The sequence below is a fragment of the Convolutriloba macropyga genome, unplaced genomic scaffold, assembly GCF_964194025.1.
Source record: "Convolutriloba macropyga unplaced genomic scaffold, txConMacr16.3 SCAFFOLD_5436, whole genome shotgun sequence".
Lineage (NCBI taxonomy): Eukaryota > Metazoa > Xenacoelomorpha > Acoela > Convolutidae > Convolutriloba > Convolutriloba macropyga.
In genome coordinates, this window is record NW_027452178.1 from 19 (window position 1) to 17033 (window position 17015).

The following is a 17015-nucleotide window of genomic DNA, read 5'->3' on the forward strand; positions in this document are numbered from 1 at the left end:
AGAGTCCGAGCCAAGGAGGGAACCTGCATGCAACAAAGGCCAGTGCCGTACGTTGAGTGGACGTGCCAGCGTCATCCCAATCTTCCCTCTCTGGGCTTTCTCATCTGGACGCTTTCCTTCCCTATGCATTCCATTGTTCAGAAGCTCGACCATCTTCACTCTGCGAGACAGCACATGCTGCTTCCGCCTTCCTAAAACCTTCCCAGTGCGCCTCTGCTAACCAACTTTGGAGCGTATCCAAGACCTCAACACATTCCACTAAGTATGGTGCCCAGCCCAGGCTGATGGGTCCGATCGAATAAAGACCTGACTGACGGTGTGTGGGTCCCATACAAATATACGGTGTGCATGCTAGACAGCCTCCTTTGCTCATTTGCCAAAATGGCTCCACTTCATCATTTTGTCTGTCGCACACCCCCTCCTCACCCAACACAACCACACCCCTTCCTGAGGTGTTGGTGGAACAACAGCCCTGTGGAAACTGCCTTAAATCTCAACGGCATGGGAGGGCAGGAAATGGAGTGGCGCATTGCACCAGAGAAATGGTCTGGAAAGGTCGGCGATGGCAACCTGCAGAGGCAACCAGCGCAGTCGTTGCCATGATCTCCATGGCCGCGGCAGTCTCCATTCCGGCTGCAACAGCAAGCATACCTGTACACAGAATGGGTAGCCAAAATCAGGCAGGGAGGCCTCTTGGATGACGGGGATGGATCCCAGGGGCTGGAGATTGCGTGAGGGGAGCAGTGGCTGTCTGATGAAAACAACCACAAGTGAGGAAGTGTTTTGCTGGCGTGGTGAAATTGACAGGCTCGTGACTCTCACCCGCGCCGAGGCCTGCAGCAGCTGCCATCACTCCTGCGTTGTTCCTGCTGACGCTTTTCGCGGCGGTCTCTTTCACCACAGACACCAAGTCGGCCTCCTTCTCGGGCTCTGACACTTTGAGCTCCTCGACCGTGTCGGTTTCAGCTTCTGCCTCCTGTGCTGCGACGACCACATCCGGTTTTGGCCACCTCCTCTTCCTCCACAACATCCCTGGATTCTTGAGGCGCTTCAGCAGCCTCCGTAGGCACCACCTCCTCTGCCTCCTGCGCGACCACTACTGGCTCTTCCTCGGGTGCCATCTCTTGCATCTCTTCAGAATCTTCTGGCACTTCTGCAGCCATCGGATCCTCGCTCTCCCGTGATGCTACCACAGGCTCAGGATTGGCAACTGCTGCCTCCTCGGCCCCTGCTTCACCTGCCTCCTCAGCCTCTGCCTCCTCAGCCTCTGCATCAACAGTCTCTGCAGGCATCTCTGCCGCTGCTTCAATCACAGATGGTGCCGGCGCTGCCTCAACCTCCGCGACGCTCTCGGCTATCATGCTGGTGACAGATGGTACATCCTTCGCAGCCTCGACCTCAGCCGGCGCTGGGCGGTTCAGTGGCGCCAGTTCCGCTTGCCAGTAACGGTTGAGAATTTCATCAACCTCGGAGTCTGCCATGACCTCTGCCTACGGTCAGCAACGAAAGTGTCAGTGACTCCCTTGAGACCCACTGGGCCGGCGCTGAGATCACACACCAGGTGCCGATAAAGCATCTCCGGCAGTACTAAAGAAAATCAACCGATGGGTGAGTGTAGGCTGTGTGCCGATGAGCACACGAGGATTGCCTGAGCCCTCTGATGTAAGCCCAGGTCTTCCGTCTTCCTGCCCTTTCCCCCAACCTCAAATATACCTATGCATGTGTTTCATCCCTGGCCGTACGCTTGCACTTTGAGCACGCTCACAGTTCCGTGCAGCTTCCCTTTCAACCCGAGCATAATGGGCGCTCACAATGACTGCTCTGTGCTGTGTCGGTGAGAGCTTCCGGTGTGGAGCGTGGGGGGCAAACGCGGAGTTGTAGAGAGCAATGGTAGGGGGGCCACAACGAATGGAGTGGGGATGCTCCTGACCTTCACAAGTGCCAACTGTAGAGCACCATCGGCAGTTACGAGATCCAAAGTTCCTTGAGAGCCCAGGCCGGCTTCCCAGAAGCTCCAGTCGGGGTCAAATTCTGGCCACTCCTCCTCCACCTCCTCACCGTTCTCCATGCCGGCAGTGTCTGTTGGCGCTGCCATGTTCACTTCGGACTCCATTGTCAAAGAGAGCGCTGCCACGGTGTCCTTCAGGCTGTCCCATGTCTGCAGCAGCGATCCGGTGGTGTTGCGCAGAGTGCGGTTCTCCTTCTGCTCATGCAAACAGAAGGCAGTCGGGATGAGAGGATTACACACCGCGGCTCCTCAAGCTGCTCCTCCGACTCAAACACTCAAATGCTCAATGCTACTCCCGTTCCATGGCCGGCCCCCCCCTCCAGGGCGCACAACAATTCGTTCAGATCTCCCCTGCTCAGACTCTCACCCTGCCCCCTTCTGCTCTGTTTTCACTTCCTCTGACCTGTTGCTCATCATACCCATCTGTGTGCAGCTTCAAAGCTAGAGCTTCTCACTACTCCCCAACCTCCATCGCTGCTTTCTGAACTCTCCAGCTCTCCACATCTCTGCATTCCTGTGTCCAGGCACCCGATCTCTCTTTGTATCCTGCTCGCTCCCTCCCCCTGCCTCTCCTGCCCGCACTTCCGTAAGTATGCCCCTTGCATGCCCTCACCCCCTCTATCTCCTGCCTCTTGTTCCGTATCAATCACCGTGTCACCATCACTGCCAACAAAGCCCTGATCTGCCCCCGCTCCAACCCCGCCCTCCCCTTGACCGGCCACAGGCTGCAGGAAGCTCGCACCAACAGATCCAGAGCCCTGAAGCGCTGGTCCGCCGGGAGTTCTGTCACACTCTCAAGAATTGCCAGCTTGTTGCGCATCCGTTTGTTCTCCTCCTGTGGGCAAATCGCGGCTCATGTGTCAATGGACTCGAGCGCCACTGCAGTGCTGGGCAGTGGTCAAGTAAGGGGAGTGCCATCCCCCCCCCCCCCCCCCCCCTGGCACGGTTTTGGGGAGAGCGACTCATGTTGACAGGAGCAATTATCGGCAAGTACGGATTTTCGTACCCAGAGCTTCAGAGCTTTGCCGCGGTCTTCCGGAGGAAGACTCTCTGCCATGCGCATGATAGCCTCCTCGTCGATATCTGCTTCGGAGTCCTGCAGATAGTTGATGGCCATTTCGTTTGGGTATTTGTTTGGCTATTAGTTTAGGTATGCACGGCAGCTGCCGCTTTTATTTGCAGGGGTCGAGAGTAAGGCCCCAGTAAACATGCCATGGGACATCCGTCACGGAGGGCACCTGGATGATGGCGGATGCAGCTACTGAGCGGCCGCCTTGGCCGCGGATCAGAGGGACGCAGTTCCTCGAGCGCCCCATCACGGCAGGGCGGAAAGCAGGGAGTGCTAGTCCAGCAGCTGACCGCCCGCACTGTAACACTGGTCGGACGGCATTGCTAGAGTCGATGGCTCTTAGGTGGCTCATTATGCTGGGGGACCTGCAGGGTCGAGGGGGGTGGAGGGTGAGCCGCGTCAGGACCAACCAACGCCTCCTTGACGCTGCCGTGGGTTTGGGGGAAGGGGGCAAGGAAAGCAAACCTATTCTTGCCACGAGGGGCAGTATGTCACTGAACTGAACCACAAACACAGCGGGAAAGGATGCAGCAGCCGCAAGGAGGGAGGCCCGAAAGGGTGAGGGAGGCTTCCTTCTTTTTCTCCGCCCCCGCCCCCCCCCCCCCCCCCCCCTTTCTTTCTCCAAGCCCGCTACCTGCCGAAGTTGGAGCTGTGGGAATTCGCAAGTCAAGCCAGTGCTTACGGACGACAGGGGGGAAAGCGTCGACCCGAAGAGTCCTTGGCGTAGGGATGGACCGGGAACCCTGCCTTGTTGTTGATGAGTATGCAGGACTGGAGAGGGCGGAGCATTGGAGGCGTGCAGAAATAGATTATTCAACGCGTTCCGAAACCGATTGAAACTGTTCCGGCCGCAGGAAAACAACTTGTCGACCGGAACTTCCGAGACCGATCTGTGTCGTTGACCGATCCACCGAGAGTGCCGAGGAGGGGGCTCTCCCCGCCCCATTGCGGTGGCGAAAGGGCAACCTGAGTGTCAGGAACATATGGGCGGCGCCCAATGTATCGTCCGTGGGATTCAGGCAGCCCCTACACTGACCTTGAAATCTGTCTATCACCGGAGGGAGTCGAGAGTAAAAACACGACAGGAAACCTTCGGCGGGGATCCAGCCGACGAGAAGGACGTAACACCGGGGGTATAGGCAAACACATTGTCGACGCCGAGCAGCCCATCGGGTGGCGAGAGGTGACCGCGATGCTCAATGCATCAGGATTCTCGGCTAACCTGCTGGATTGAAAGTTTGGGGTGGAGGAGGGATCCGTTAGAGCTGGTGAGCTGACACGGTAATACGACAAATGACAACGGCGCAGTCGATAGCGGTAGCGACGTGCTCGTACCGACAGCTTGTCTCAGCAAGTCGATATATCGCTAATTTATAAATTGTAAGCCAGGCCAGCGAGGCAGCGGGAATCGACCAAATTTTGAGTTCTCGTACCACAGGTCTGCTATCCCTCTAGAGAGGGACTCTAAAAAATAGGGGATACTGATCCAAGCCTAGGTGCGAGTAGTGGAGTCGGGATAACATAGGGTACGTGCCTACGAAACGTCTATGTATGGTACGGTAGGTAGGGTACCTACCTAAGCATTTTGATCCAAGGTGGCTCGAACAGTACGCTCACACGTGCCGGTGCCACGTACATACGATTTCTGGCACAGTACAGCCTGGCCTGGCCTGCCTGAGCCCTGACAGAGTGCAAAAATAGAATTGTGGCAGGGTACTAGGTAGGTACCTGCAGGCTGCAGTAGTAGCGGTACTGGGCTTCAGGTTTTGAGGAAACCACCGACAGCTAGGTACGTGAGAGGTTCGTTTTTTAACAGACACCGGGGCAGCCGCACAGCTAGGTAGGTAGGTAGGAAGGCACCGTAGCACCCCTGTAGGTCACATTACATTTTGTAACACGATTGTGAGGGTCCGCCAACGAAGCATGAGGGCCAGAGGCTACAACATGCTAAAGTACTGCAGGTGCAAATCAAATAAGGCTTGGTATCGATGGTTGATATCACCGCACTCGCACGGTGTCCCCTCGTCTACAGGGAGAGAGAGAGAGACTGTGTGTGTGTGTGTGTGTGTGTGTGTTTACCAACGCAAGCCAGGTCCTCTTCTGTATGGTGAATGCCTCTGGCTGGCTTACCACCACATTGAAATTGAAAGTTCGGAATCCCATGCGTGGGTGTCAGACGTACCTGGGTGCTTGTCGACGACTGTTTATTGCTGGTCCGGTTGCCACACTCATCCCTGTACCCACACATAATTGACACAAGCCCTCTGTGGATGGGTGGGTACTGGGTGAGGGGAGGGAGGGAGGGGTGTGTGAGTGTGTGTGCGTGCGTCTCTGTGTGTGATGGGGGCACGCAGACTTGTGAGTTGGCCGGCTCAACGGGTAGAGTTACAGAGACATAGCATGACAGGTAGGACACGAGGTGCTGAGGTGTGGTCAGGCTGTGCATGAGATGTGCAGCGGCCAGCACATGAGATGCATGAAAGGAGGGAGCAAGGAACGGATGTCAACGTTAGCGTCGCCTCACCCTGAAGTGCCAGCACATGCAACAGCACAAGCCATGAGCGGGACTCTGTACAGGTATGACATTGCACGGCCTGCAGCCACGGTTCGAGCTCTTCTCTCTATGCTTTCTACGTAACGATACTCCTCGGCATCTCTGCCTGGTCTACGGCCCGAGTGATAGCTGCAGGACCCCTCGCCTCTCCGGCCGCCCGCTTTGCAGCCTCTTGCCGCTCCGCACCCGCTTGACCGCCTGCTTGCGGGAGCTGTACAGCTGCGTCGAGGAGCCCTCCGGGGTGAACACCCGCGGCGAGCTGGGATGGGATGACAGCTGCTGGGAGCGGGGAGTGAACGCCGCCAGCTCCTCGTGGTCAGCGGCTGCTGCGGCCTCCAGCATGGCGTTGTCCATGCCGGGGATGACGATGGTGAGGCTGCTGTCGCGCCCCTGCAGCATCTGCATGGTGGCCCGCTGCCGCTGCGGGTCCAGGGCCCCAAACATCCTCATGATGGCGTCCTCGGACGCCTCCCCAGCGGCAGACCACGGGGCGGACGGCTCCTCTTCCAGCAACGACATCTGATGGCTCGACTGCTCACTGTCCAGCACTGATCACACCCGGAGGCACAGACGTGCGGTCAGCCCGTCTTCAACCAAACCTGGCCACTGCAAACTCGCAGCTCGACAAGGATGCACGGACGACCTCCCCGGTAACGCACGACACAAGTCTCTCCCTCCATAGGTAGGCCATCTGTTGCGCAGCCTCCAGAACAAGTGAGCCTGCCTGTCTCTCACTCCCCGCCCCCTGGCGCTGTACGTTACCCAGATCTGATCTCTGTGGCCCCTAGTTGCTCTCTCGCCCCCTTGTTCCTGCTGTTCCCGATACTCATTTCCGCTCTGTGTCCGTGCGTGCGACACCGAATCGATCGTTGGGTACCGAAGAGACCTGAACGGAACAGCGCATGGCAGCAAAGGGAGCCCCACTTGTCCATGCAACAGAGAACACAGGAGGAATCGCAGCGGCCTATAGCTGGCAGGGCATGCAGAGCCTTGATAGTGACCAGCGACAACAGCCCGTGAGCAGTCATCGCAGCATCACAGCGATGTGTGAGGACGCACTGAAGCCAAGGCCGGGGGCGGCGTAGCCCCCGGCCGCTGTCCAGAACAGACCATTTGCAGGCGGGGAAAGAGATGTATCGGTAGCAGGGAGGAAGGTCTTGGTGACCGTATGGGTCTGCAGGGTTTCGGCTGTGCGGTGGCGCCCCGAGGCACTCACCGTTAGTCTGGCCATGAGGGTGGGCTGTTGTGGGGCGACGCAGGGGGTGCCCAGACTTGGTGATATCGTGCTGCTTGGGATGAGCCCCGGCCGCTGACTGCGGCCGGACTCTCGGGTCCAGACCCCGCTCCGCAAAAGGGCTCGGAGGAGGGTTGAAGCCCTTCGAGACTCTGTTTCTGGGCAGCCCCGCCGTCCGTGGTCTCCGGGAATCCCAGCGGTCCGGTGAGTGAGGTGAGGAGGGCGAGAGTGTGCTACCGCTCCGCATTCTCGTGTGATCCAAACCCTGTACAGGCAGACGTTACAGGCGACATCAGAGCCGCAGGGGCAGCAGCGTGTCCGCTCGCAGGGGTGTTGCCATACTGAGCTGCTCTGATGTATCTATGTCCAGGAATTACGGGTCCCGATTTCTGCGTGGCCCCACGTGTACGGCATCGCCAGTCGAGAAGACTCAGCAGACAACAGAATACCCCCGAAAGAGTAAATGGAGCGAGCGCGGGAGGGCCGAGGGTGCGAGAGGGAGGCATGGCTCTCAGGGAGCTAGGAGGGAGGGGACAACCAGAGGGGCAGGGAGGAGTGAGGGGTCACAGCGGATGAAGGGAGGGAGGGGAGCAGAGCTCCGACTTTGCCATGCGGCTGGGAGGGCTCCTTCCCGGCCCTGCCCGTGCTGTACCTTCGCTGCCGTTCCCAAGCGGTTGCCCTGCCCCAACAATTTGTGCACCTAACGGCGGCGGTACAGGGGCGAGGCAGTTCCATCGGGGCTGTGCGGGACGCTGCAGCTCTCGGTTCCATTCATTGCCCTCTGATTTCAAGCAGCACCGCACGGACAGCTGCGACCACGACATGAGCTAGGCACCTAGTACTATCGCTAATTTTCCCTCACCTCTGGACTCTGCGGCGTGTGCCCTCTGCGTATCATTGACGGCCCTGGCTGAGGCTGATGGCCTGTCCGCTGCATAGAGGCCATGACGGGGCCGTTTCGACTTCCAGCCATAGGCACCGGCACCGGCTCAGCAAACCTGTTAGCCAATGCCACAGCATCCAATCAGGCCCAGATCATGCCTCAAAAACCCGTCCACTCCAGCAGATCGCCACCCCACCCCATCCCACCCCCTGCGGGTCTCGACGCATTCCCTCGTGTGCAACGGAACTGCTGGTGTTGCGTGACCCCACAGCATCCTGAAGCCCGTCAGCCCTCTCTTAGCCCCCGGCCCCTGGGAAACACACCTGGAGCCATGCCGAGGCGAGCTCGCTGCAGGACTGTTGCTGTCCCGTAAAGTGTCTTGCCGGAGCCCTTCGCTTGCAGTGGAATGGCGTTCTGCAACGCCCCAGGCACACATCGTCAGCACCAGTCCAGGGGTACCACAACACACCCTGAAGTTTGTGTCGCTCGCATGCCCGAGTCCGGACAGTGGTGTGAGAGGACCACAATGTGCCTCCAATCACTTGGCCATCACAGCGCAGCACAACTTCCCAGCAGGGAAACCGCATTGCTGAACCAAAAACAAGTCTTGGGCTTCACAGCACACCGGCAAGACTGTGATAGTCCTCCGGAGACCATGGGCCCGAGGGATAGCGGCGCACCGGGAGAGTGTGGGCTAGCGCCGGCCTCCGATCCGGGCGTGGTGACACTCCATGATATCCGTGTGGAGCCATCGGCCTGAGGTGACTGAGTCCGGATGTCAGCAACCATTCCACCTGTTGTTGGGGACAGCCATGGTCCTGTGAGGTTCGAGGCAAGGGCACGCGACCGAAAGGCTGACAGACGGACAGGTGCAGAGGGCTGAGACGGGGTTGGCAGCCGAAAATGGAGGGGCAGAGAAAGGGGACTGTGCGGATGAGGGGCGGAGGGGGCAGGCGAGGGCAACAGCAGAAAGTGGCTGGGTCTAGATGAAAGAAACTGCTGATCGCAAAGATAGCCTGGAAGACAATTGTCAGTGGGCACTGGGCAGGCAGTGCGGACCAGGAGCACTGAACACGGATCCCTGAGTGCCGCCATGGTCATGAGGACGTGGCGACGATAGTGCTGGGCCTTGGTTCCGCCGCACGTTCATGCTACTGGCCAGGGCCTTCCCTTGGCCGCGCCCCGTGACAGGGGATTTCTGAATAAACTGAGATATGGCCGGCGGCAGCCCCGAGTTGTCGGGAACTTCGATCGTCAACTGCCAAGGACAATTCCAGGGGCGGGTGTACAGCCGGTCAGCGTTTGCTACGCCGCACACACTGACTGCTGGCCGACTCTGCGTTTTCTTCCCCTTCTCCGGCCACGGCTGCCCCTTGGCCCCCACCCTCCCCTTCCTGCTCGCTTTCCCGCCTGTGCTTGTCCACATCCCACATCTCATGGACTGACGGCCAAATCACCCACCCGGAGCCACAGAGTGGCTTCACGTTGGCGGGTGATCAGGGGATGGACAATTCGGCAATGGCACGCCGCACCTCTGAAGGAACCGCAGACACGACGGATTGCGAGCTCTGCTGAGGAAGAAGATGGGCGCTCTGAGGCTGGGACGAGAGTGTGTCCATGATGGCCACAGCCTCACGCCGGGCAGGCGGATTCTGCACTGTCCGAGACCAAGTGGCCCAGAATCCTTTCCAGAAGTCGAAGGGAGGGCAGCGAAGGATGCTCCGCAGCACCACACCCATCACCTCCTGGTGAGGACGTATCCGCAGCTTCCGTCAGTACCGAGGCGGAGGGGTGGGAGCAGGGGTGGGAGAGACGCGGAGCGCAGCGGCAACCGACGCGATTCTTGGTCGCCGGATGTGGACTGCGGCGAGGGCTGGGGACACAGAAAGCACAGCAGACAGCCACACAATCGGAATTTATAGGCCTCACGGCGGCTGCACCGTCTTACCGTTAGCTCTGAGAAGGCCTCCCAGCCCTCAGGCCAGGACTTTATCTCCCAGTCCCCAAGGCTAATGCTTGTTCCATCCTCGTTTTTGGTCGCCCACGATTTCTGGTTCTGTCCCATGGTCTGCGGTGGACCTGCCGCGGCGTCGGGTTGAGGCAGCTCCTCTCCTGGCGGCATCTTGCCAGCGTTGGGCCGCATGGACAGAGGGAGCCCAACGTGCTTTCGCCGAAGATCGTCAAAAATCTTCCAGGCGGCAGAAACATATTGGGAAACAGGAGGTGGGACAGGTGTGTTGGCCCCGTCTGGAAGACAAAAAAAAAGCTGTGCGACCCCCACCCCCCCCCCCCACCCCACCCCCGCGTCCTCTTCCTCCGAAGAGCTGCCGCCGACAGGATTCCTTCTCCCGGTGTTACAGTCATCGCCTTCGCTACGGCCTCGTTGCCGTGTCCAGGCGGGTTCACAGCCCTGTGCCCTTGCCCTCGCCTGCGCCAGTCCCCCGTCCACGTCACACTCCCTCTCCCCGTGCCCCTGGCTGTCTTCGCAGCGGCCTTGCCTCGCCTACAGCCCTGATCTCCCCTGCCTGCCATGGAACCAAACACAGATAGCCCTCATCACCTGGTATGCGCTCTTCCGGCTTTCTGGTGTTGTTTGCACATCCGGCTGGTGATCGTCAATGCCGAGCAGATCCGCCCAGGGGATTACGGTGGACGGCCCGTGACGATCCCACTCCTCCCACGGCCTAGGCTGTGCCTCAGTGCCTGCGTCTCCGTCAGCAGGCAGCGCCGCCGCAATCTGATGAGAGGTGTCTGCGTAGCTCCTCATGATCCAGCGGGCGTCCAGCAGCCGTCCAACTTGTGTCCGGAGCCGCGCCTTGAGCTGAGTGTCGCTGTCAACTTCCCCCTGCACATTGACAGACGTGTGCTCATGGCCGAAATTCCACATCAAATCACTCCAGAGCCATTCGGGGGGACAAAGGCCTTAGACGGCCGGGGGGACGGGGGGGTTGGAGGGGGGGGGGGGGGGGGGGATGAATGCACGTTAAGGCCACAAAGTCAAACTTCGGCAGTTCTGAGGTGCGCTGAACCCCGCACCTTCATGCACCGCACGAGCAACGCCAGGCTCTCCTCCAACAACACCTCCAGATCCCCCCTCAGCTCTCGCTCGTGGCACGCCAGACCCACGACCTTCATCAACGGCTTCTCAAGGCGCTTCTTGATATTTGCAGTCGCCCGCGCCGACAGGGCCTCGCCCTCCTCCATGCCCTCGCGGAAGCTCGCGACGGCCTTAGCCATGAGGCTCCTCCTGTAGTGATTGTCTGCCCGATGGGCCGGCTGCGTGCACGGGACGGAACAGGCAGTCATGAGGCATCAGAGCGCCATGCAGTTGCAGAGGGCAGCGCTGTGTTGTCGCCGCTGAAATCATGACGCGTCCCCCCCAAGACTGTGGCCTCTCGCACACAGACATCTGCCGTGGCGTTCAGGGCGGTGCTGCACTGCACGTAGTGGAGGATGGGAGTGACGCAGCCTACCTCCTGCACCGCTTTGCGCCACCGCTCAAACCCCTGCCGCAGGCCGGAGGAGTTCATGATCTTCATTGTGCGAGCCAGCATGGCTTTGGCCCTGCAGGGCCGTTGACAGGCATAGGGAAAACTGAGCTTTGCTCCCACTGCGTGGCGCCCATGCGACAGTGGGAATGAGGAAGCGCACCGACCGGCAAGGAAAAGGGCGGTGACAACACAGCAACGGTGTGCATGGGATCGCTGTAGCCATGGCCATGGCAGAAACACGGCAACTGGGCACGGCAAGGGCTGGCGCCCTGGTGGGGAGGGGAGGGGAGGGCTGCAGGTCTGCTTACTGTTTGGCGTTCTTGGCGTGCTGCCTCCAGGCGGTGAAGTACGCCCTGCGGTTTCGCAACAGACGAGCGCCGTACATCTGAGCAGCAAGCCGGGCCCTGTGGTTCTCCTGATTCCTGGCCAGCTGTTCCATCTCTTTGGCGTGCTGCTCCTTGGAAATGGCTCCGGGGTCCTTCGCCGGGGCCTTGACTACCGGGGCCGGTGCCTGGACAACTTTGACCGGGGGCGTCCATTTATCTGTTTGGGTTTGGATCGCTCGCGTCTTCGGCGCCACGATAGTGGTCGTTGGGATGACCACGGGTGAACCTTGGTTCGCTTTTGCCTGGGGTGCGCACAGTTGCCAGGGTGGGAATGAGCAGACATGGCCCCCTTCAACAGCGCCCGTTGGGGGTGGAATGAGGGAAGGTCATGAGGTGGCGCTGGTTGACGCGAAGGAGTAAGAGCCACAGTGGGACGAAGGAGGGAATGGGGAGGTGGAAGGGATCGACATGGAGTGTTAACGTGCCCGGGACTGACGGCACGATTGGGATGGCGGGCAGTGGGGGACAGGGGAGCAGGGATGGGAGGATCATCGGGAGGGGAAGGGAGGAAGGGGGAAGGGGGAGGGGAGAAAAGGGGAGGGAGGGAAGGAGAGGGGACCGGGAGGGGTACCAGGGAGGGGAGGCCAGAGAAAGCGAAAGTGAAAGCAGGGGAAGAACGGAGTGGAATGGGGAGGGGAGGGGACAGGTTGGGGGACAGGACAGGGGGGAATGGGAATGGGGCGGAGGAGAGGGGAACTGGGACGAGAAGGAGGAAGGGGGCGGGTACCGGGACGGGGAACAGAGGGGAAGAAGGGAATGGAAGGGGGCAGAGGAGGGGAACAGGAACGAGAACAGGGCAAGGGAATCAGAATGGGGCGGAGGAGGGGAACTGGGACGGCAAGGCGGCGAGCGACGGGGACGGGGCCCGGGACTGGGAAGGGGGACGGGGACGGGGACGGGGACTGGGAAGGGGGACGGGGACGGGGAAGGGGACGGGGAAGGGGATGAGGGAACAGGAGGAACAGGAGGGGAGGACGATCAACGGGGGCGGGGGGCGGGAAGGGGGAGGGGACGGGGACGGGGACGGAGACGGAGACGGGGAAGGGGAAGGGGAAGGGGAAGGGGAAGGGAACTTGGATGAGGGAACAGTCGGAACAGGAGGGCAGCACGAGCAACGGGGACGGATCAGGCGGGGGGTGGGCAGGAAGGGGGAGGGGGAGGGGACGAGGGAACAGGAGGAGCAGGAGGGGAGCGCGATCCACGGGGAACGGGAACTGAGGGGAACAGGGAGAGGGAGTGGGAACGGGACCGGGAGGCGAACGGGAACACAACGCAGAATGGGAACTGGAGGGGAAGTGGGAAGGGAAGCAAACAAGAACGGGGAACAGGAACAGGGAACTGGAGGGGGAACAGGGACGGGAAGGGGGGGAGGACCCGGAGGGAGAACGGGAATGGGAGCGGGGAGGGGGGTGGGGAGCGGAAGTGAGAGGAAGGCAAGGGAGAAGGGGAGGGGATGGGACCAGGAAGAGGAATTGGCAGGGAAAGATCCTCTATGCCCCCTGGGCGGCCCCCCTGGCAGCCGACCTGCATGGCCATCATTTGCCTCTGCATCTCCTGGGCCTGTTGGGCAGCCAATTCCTCCCTCTTCTGCTGCGCCTTCATCCGGTTCATTGCCACGTGCCTCGTCCATGTTATCCACGACGCCATCAGCCGTTTTTGGTCCCAGCTGTTCTGCAGTGACTTCTCCATGCCCTGCCGCATGGCTGACAGGTACGGGTCCTCCTCCTTCCTGTAAGGGACAGATCGCAGGCACGGCAGAACGGGTAAAACCAGGAGACAGTGCGGACATTTTGTTTGAAGAAGTTCCCAACCCAAGCAGGGGAAACTTACTCCAAGTCGGCGTCCGTGGCACCGATGCTTTCGAGGTGATTCCTAAGCTTCAGGTTTTCCTCCATCAGCTTCTTCAGCGACCGTTTCAGTTCCTTGATTGACCTCTCCAGCTTGAACTTCTCCATCTCCCAGCCGGGATTGTCGCCCATCAGGGCCTGGCCAGGACAAAGGAGGCGCGTGAGTGTCTGTGCATGCAGAGGCGCTTTGTACATGAACTTGGGGAGAGGGATTGAGTCATAGAGAGCATCGCAGAATGGTCGAAAACAGGGACAGCGTATGTGTGGGAGGGCAAGGGGGGGGGGGGGTCTAGGTGAGATCAACGGGAGGGGGAAGGGGAATCGAGAAGGGGGAGAGCCACGGGAGAGAGAACCGGCGCTGGAGGGCACCATGTGAGTGTATCGACGATGGGTGGTGGGCGCCGGGGAAAGCAGACCACAGCAGCTCGGCGCTGATGTCAAAATGCAGAGCAGACTCGGCGGAGCCCATGCATGCCCGGCTGACGTGCCTTCTTGAGTTCGTTGCGAAGCGTGACCACTTGCGCTGCTTGGGCCATGTACTTCCGGTGTGCCGTCTCCATGACCTTGGTGGCCGCTGAGGTGTTTTCCGTGATGTAGCGTGCCATGAAGTTGGCTGTGCGTGCAGTCAGCAGCGGTGAAAATGAGAGGCCAGGCCTTCCTTCCAGGGGACTGGTGCCCGCGGCCATGCACCAAGGCAAGGGATGGCTACTGCAGCACACAGGGGCGGGACGGGGGGAGACGCCTACCTGCATTTTGGAGCTGCTCCACGAGCGCGAACTTCAGGATTTTCAATCCGTGGTTGCTAAGGTTTCTGTTTGCGACGGCCTTGGCCTCGTCTGAGATGTCGACGACTTGCTTTGACAGCGCCTGCAGAAGGGCTTGCACCTGGGCAGTGTGTGCATGGCAACCACGATGGTGACAACAGTCCCCACCTGTCCAGCCTGTGTGTGTGTGTGTGTGTGTGTGTGTGTGTGTGTGTGTGTGTGTTTTGAGAGTGCGGGGGCGGGGGCGAGGAGAGGACGATGAGGCGGCCGTGTAGCGGAGGGTCGAGTATGGTTTTGTTCAGCCCATGGCGGGTCTGATGGTCAGGCTGCAGCCAGGGAGTCGGGGGCGAAGAATCAGACACCCCACCAATGAAGGCAGCAGGACGAACTCCCGTACCGTCCCTTACCTGAGAATTCGTGGCTACAAACACGCCAGTGACATCCTTCATGGCCTCAATCTCGTGCGTGGACTGCTCCTTGTTGGGGTCCAGAAAAGCCTTGGCCATGGCCGCGAGGGCATTCTCCGGCGGGGCAAACATCTTCTCCTCTGTAGGATAGAGACCAAGCACGTGGACGATACTGTCGGAAACCGAGCGTCTCTCTCCACCAGGGGATGCAGGACAGAGATGGCTGCACATATGTTATAGTGCATGGCAAGGGTGGGAGACATGCGAGGCATGCGGACAGGAGCAGCAATACACCGTACCCGATCTTCCCTTCAGGCCAGCATTTGACAGAACCTCATGCGCAGCTTTCTTGATCAGTTCTTTGTCGGCAGGCGGGGCACTATCTTCCGGTTCCACCGCGGGGGTTCCCTCCTCTGGCACGTCCGCCATGGCAGCTAGCCGGCCCACAGCTACGAGACGGAGCGAAGGATGTAACGCAGGCAAGAGAATATGGATCCTTTATCGTACGCGTACGGCGCTACGGTCAGGCATCGAAACCCCAGCACGGCAAGATCCTCCACAGTCCTCCGGGACTTCGACTTAGGTTGTTCAATGGAGGGGACAGTAGATGCCCTGATGACGAGGCGAGTCGAGGGAACAGCCGCCGAGTGGATCGAGAAAGAGGCAAGCCTAGTAGTGTTTCATGAAATCCAGGAGACGCTTTATAATACGTACTTTGTACGTCAACGTCTAACGGATACGGGAACTACCAGCTAGCAGACTGGCCGCATGCGTCGACTCAGAGAGTCGATAGCCAGTAATCACTGTTCAAATAACAGCTTCTTCAGTGAATGACACAGGCAGTGCCCCGACAGCTTTGCTATATCACTCTACCGCCGTTGTCGTATTGAAAGCCCCATGTATAGCCATCCCGTGCTGTCGGGACACCGGCATTGGGGACGTCAGTCGTCAACACAGTTGTGCATCGGTTGGGTTCTGACAGCTTATTTATTGTTGTGTTTATTCGAGTACACTACTAAGTGTACAGTAGCGCTAAATGTATAGCTACACATGTATCGCTACTATAGAGGTATAATGTACATGTGTGCATGTGTGCTGGCATGGATCGAGCCTGGTCGCGGGGATCAGAGTTACCAGTACAGACTAGCGATACACTCTATCTATAGTACAGGCAGGAGGAAGTACAGGTGCCTCGGAAGGGCGCGCGGGTGGAATCCCGCACGGACGTGCGATAGATGGGCCCGGCCGTACGAGTACATGCTGTTACCCGTACGTCTGCCATGGTACTCCGGGGGCCTGGTTTGGTAGACCGACGTTTAGTTTGGGGAAATTGCGAGTAAATAATTTGTACAGATCCAGTATGTGCAGTGGTTGTTGTGTGTGTGTGTGCGGGCACGCGCCTGGCTGGCCGTACATGGCTACTCGCGCAGCAGTGCGTGGGTTTTCGACCCACCTTCTCCCGGGGGTGAAAAAAAAAAGCAATGCGTGCATGATATGGGTGGGGGCTGCTTGGTGTCAGGCACCGGCCGCTGTGCGCCGGCCGCGGCGGCCGGTCTCAATTCTCATCAGCAGGGACCCCGGCCGGGCCTCCCCAGGCCTCCCCGGGTCTCATCGGTCGGCGACATCGAGTCGATCCTTGAAAAATCACAAACAGACCCGGCCGAAGGTATTACCTGGGTAAGACAGTACCTACAGAGCTGGTACCTACCTAGTACCTACCTGCCCCACATAGGGGTACCCCGCCCGGCCGGATCGAAACGTACTCGGAAATCAGAATTCCCGCGATGTCTCAATTCTCATACACAACGTATATCTCCGACTCTACTACGTGGTGTACGTACTACGTACCCCTACGCGCGCGTACCCCTACGTACCGTAGGAGTACAGTACTCTGTACTGTAGCTACCTAACCAACTCAACTGCATGGACACGGGCGGGACCGGGTGGACGTTGCCGTGATCAGCCGTGGCGTGCGTTTTCAAAAAAGAAGCAACATTCTACAGAGCCATGCCGCCTGGAGGCCGGTGATCAACGAACTAGCGAACTGACGACTACTTGGGCTGACGTTGACGGCCCCGGCTGCACAAGGATCGATGCTTCCCACTGTGACCCCCGGCTCTGCCCTGCCTCGCAGACCGAGCGGTCGGGTGAGGGCCGGAACTGGCCGCTCGGCGGGGGCGTTTGGGCGCTGCTGCTGTGGCCGCGGATCATCAACGGCTGGGCTCCTCTGGTATTACGCCGCCTTCATCTTCACCTTCCTGGTCTTTGTCGACCTGGAACACCGTCAGGATGATAAACTTGCACATCTTGGCCAGGATAGCAGGTGCGAGCGCCTTGTCAGCCCGCCTTGGCATGCATAGCTGGGGACGCTT

General features: G+C 59.6%; 1 protein-coding gene across 1 annotated transcript; it reads right to left on the reverse strand.

Annotated features, from left to right (window-relative positions):
- Positions 1–843: 843 nt before the first annotated feature.
- LOC142357271 (uncharacterized) lies at positions 844–4169 on the reverse strand. The gene is made up of 6 exons (XM_075408925.1): positions 4114–4169; positions 3247–3442; positions 3015–3104; positions 2751–2843; positions 1931–2203; positions 844–1490 (listed from the first exon to the last, which is right to left on the reverse strand). Exons 2-6 carry the CDS (start codon positions 3427–3429, stop codon positions 963–965), a joined length of 1167 nt encoding a protein of 388 aa, XP_075265040.1. The 5' UTR covers positions 3430–3442; positions 4114–4169; the 3' UTR covers positions 844–962.
- Positions 4170–17015: the final 12846 nt, after the last annotated feature.

Bases quoted from the DNA above. Each gene is read 5' to 3' on its own strand.
- LOC142357271 (XM_075408925.1), bottom strand. From the start codon at position 3,429: ATGAGCCACCTAAGAGCCATCGACTCTAGCAATGCCGTCCGACCAGTG. The intron at 2,204-2,750 runs GTGCGAGCTTCC...TTGCATGAGCAG, and splicing joins TCAGGGCTCTGGATCTGTTG to AAGGAGAACCGCACTCTGCG. The intron at 1,491-1,930 runs GTCAGGAGCATC...TGCTGACCGTAG, and splicing joins TACAGTTGGCACTTGTGAAG to GCAGAGGTCATGGCAGACTC.